The sequence below is a fragment of the Fomitiporia mediterranea genome (assembly GCF_000271605.1).
Source record: "Fomitiporia mediterranea MF3/22 unplaced genomic scaffold FOMMEscaffold_810, whole genome shotgun sequence".
Classification (NCBI taxonomy): domain Eukaryota; kingdom Fungi; phylum Basidiomycota; class Agaricomycetes; order Hymenochaetales; family Hymenochaetaceae; genus Fomitiporia; species Fomitiporia mediterranea.
The window spans coordinates 1-2,717 of record NW_006761195.1 but is presented as its reverse complement, the minus strand read 5'-3'; the positions used below and the strand labels follow the sequence as shown (position 1 = coordinate 2,717).

At 42.2% G+C, this 2,717-nt stretch overlaps 1 protein-coding gene across 1 annotated transcript; it reads left to right on the top strand.

Annotated features, from left to right (window-relative positions):
• Positions 1–1,067: 1,067 nt before the first annotated feature.
• On the top strand, positions 1,068–1,734 carry FOMMEDRAFT_163623 (uncharacterized protein; the record flags this gene model as incomplete). The annotated part of the gene is made up of 2 exons (XM_007272286.1): positions 1,068–1,438; positions 1,491–1,734. 2 exons carry the CDS (start codon positions 1,068–1,070, stop codon positions 1,732–1,734), a joined length of 615 nt encoding a protein of 204 aa, XP_007272348.1.
• Positions 1,735–2,717: the final 983 nt, after the last annotated feature.

Sequence of the window (2,717 nt, the reverse complement as noted above, 5' to 3'; positions counted from 1 at the left end):
AAAAAAATATGATAGCATTAAAAAGATGATAAAGAAACTTTTACAGAAGGAATTTTGATTTTATTAGAAACTAGCTAAAATATAACTGTTTTACACTCCAAATCAACTATATCTTGAGCAATAATTTTCTTCTGACAAAATCCTTCTGTAAATCTTTTAATAATGATTTATTTTGATTTATAGTAATGTTTTCGTGTGAATTAACTGACCTCTGCATGAGGAATGAAATAAAGAATGAGGCCAGAATGGCTGTAGTCACACATTGTCACAGAGAATTTGGCTGATATTTTGTCACACTCGCGTCGTTCCTTTGCAATAGACTGCTGATCACTACTGATTCACTTGTAGCTTACACTTTACTTTAGCCAAATAAATTTCTGTATAACATTTCTCTCAAGTATAACACATGAATTGTATTAATAAGTATAACATGTATCAATATACTCTTTTAATATTGATTTTTTTATGACTACTGATTTTTCAAGTTAAGTATAAGCAAGGCGGACACTTTGATCACCACATTTCGGCTTAAAATGGCAAATTTTCAAAGTCCGCTCGACCGCGTCTCACAACCGAAAAGCAGACCCCCACAAGTAACCTCCAGCAGGCACACTGCCTGCAACTGCCTAGACAATAAACATTACTGCATTTGTCTCTCTAATCTGCCACTACAATGCCTGCACTGAGCCTCAGATCCTGTGACAACACAACCCAGCTGGCTACTCTGTCCTTCAGTGTAAAGTGTAAGCAGCCATTCCACTTCATAATAACTCACACAATAGTTGCTCATCCCTCTCCTCCCAACTTCCTGTCTCCCTTTCATCCCTCCCACTCCTCGCTCTGCCTCTTGCGTTGCCTCTCCTTCGTTGTCCTTCTTCTTCTTATGCTCGCATTCTTTTTTGCATTTGCATCCACGCATCCGCATTGCTGACCAATACCGAACCTTCCCACTCTGCAGTGCAAGCAACAATTGACAATCACGCGCTCGCGATAATGTCCATGTACGACTACTCCCAAGGTGCAATCCTCTCTCCAACACGATGCGCACGTTCTTCCCCACCCGTTCCATGCTCAGCATCACCTTTGATGGGTCCACACTGCGTGCGTTTACTTTCCTCAGTGCCGTGCATGACACCATTTCGAACGGAAGCAGTGACCCTCCACTCCTCTCTCAGCCCGGTCTGTCCACACTATCCACTTCACCCTCTCCCTTCAAGCCAGAACGTCCCAGAGATACACCTTTGAAATCATCCACAGCTACTGCTGTGTTCACTGCACCTCCGATTGCATGTCGAAGCCAGAACATGCAATGCGCTTGCTCAGACATGTTTTCCCCTACAGCCCAAATTAGCTCGTTCAACGCTCCGGATTTCAACCCAGGTGAACCACTCACACTCGCTGTACGCTGTCGTAGTGCATCCATCTTTTCTCTCCTATTGTCACTCGCTAATCACTCTTTGTAGTAGTCAATATCTTAACCTGTCTAACAGGCGCAGCCTCAACCTCCACAACCTGCTCGACCCCAACCCACATGCACACGCAATTCGACTCACAGAGTCTGAGCGACGATCAAAACGTGGTGACGAAGACTACGTTGAACAGCCTGAGGATGCGTTCATCATTTTCCGACACGAATCCCGCTCGCAGAAGAACCAGGCAGAGGCAGCTAGTGGTGCAGGGGTTGGGACTGTAGAAATAATATATTATTTACTATTTTTGTATTCTGTAATTTAAATATAATTATATTTGTTTAATTATTTGATACAAAATTGTATACCAAGCAAAAGCAAGCTATTTGAACACTTGTAATGACTTATAAGCATTATAAGCAGATATTATCTGTTATGGTTCTCTGCTCTTGTACCTTCAGTTCCGAGGGTTCCGCACCCTTCCGTACCGGAACTCAGGACTTCTGTCCCTCAGGGGTACTGTCTATGAACTATATGCATGCTGACTCTTGCCACTACCCTTCCTTACTTCATCATTCCATTCCTTTGACCACCCCTTCATTCTTTGTATCATTCTATGGTCTCTTACCCTTTATCCATCCCTTCATTCTTTGTACCTTTATCTTTGACATTCCTTTCTTTCATTCTTTGTGGCTCATCATTCTTAGTGGCTCATGCTCCCTGAGTGCTCTTGTGTAGTTTAGTATATATAGGTGTACAAGATCAGACTGGTCCTGTAGTCTTGATCTTGTCTACTCTAGATAGTCCTGTACTCTTAGGCTCACTCTATATACTCTACTCTTGTCTCACTCTCTCTCTCTGCCTGTTCTGCAAGTTCCAACTATGTTCTAGTGCTTGCATCCTGTATTTCTGTTGTGTAGGATAGTTGTAGCCTGGGTCCCCTTGCTGAGCCTTCAGGTCCCCTCTACACTGTTGCTGACAGACAGGGACTTAGAGCTAGTATCTAGAACATTCTTGAATAAACTACTACTTGTTCTAAAGGGAATGTATAGTTTGTACAGCCTTATTGTCTGAGAGGGTAAGTATATACACTAACATTTCCTTATTAACCTCTCTCTTTCAACAAGAACAGACTCATGTCCTCAGCTGTAAACTCAGCTAAAGCTATTCCTACTTGATACTACAGACAAACTACTAAGTAGTGAACAGGACTGGGTAGTGTTCCAAACATTCTAAGATCTTAGAATACAGAAGTAGTAGGTCAGATTGTGTAGATTTAGACTTGGATGAAGTGTGAAGAGAAGAATC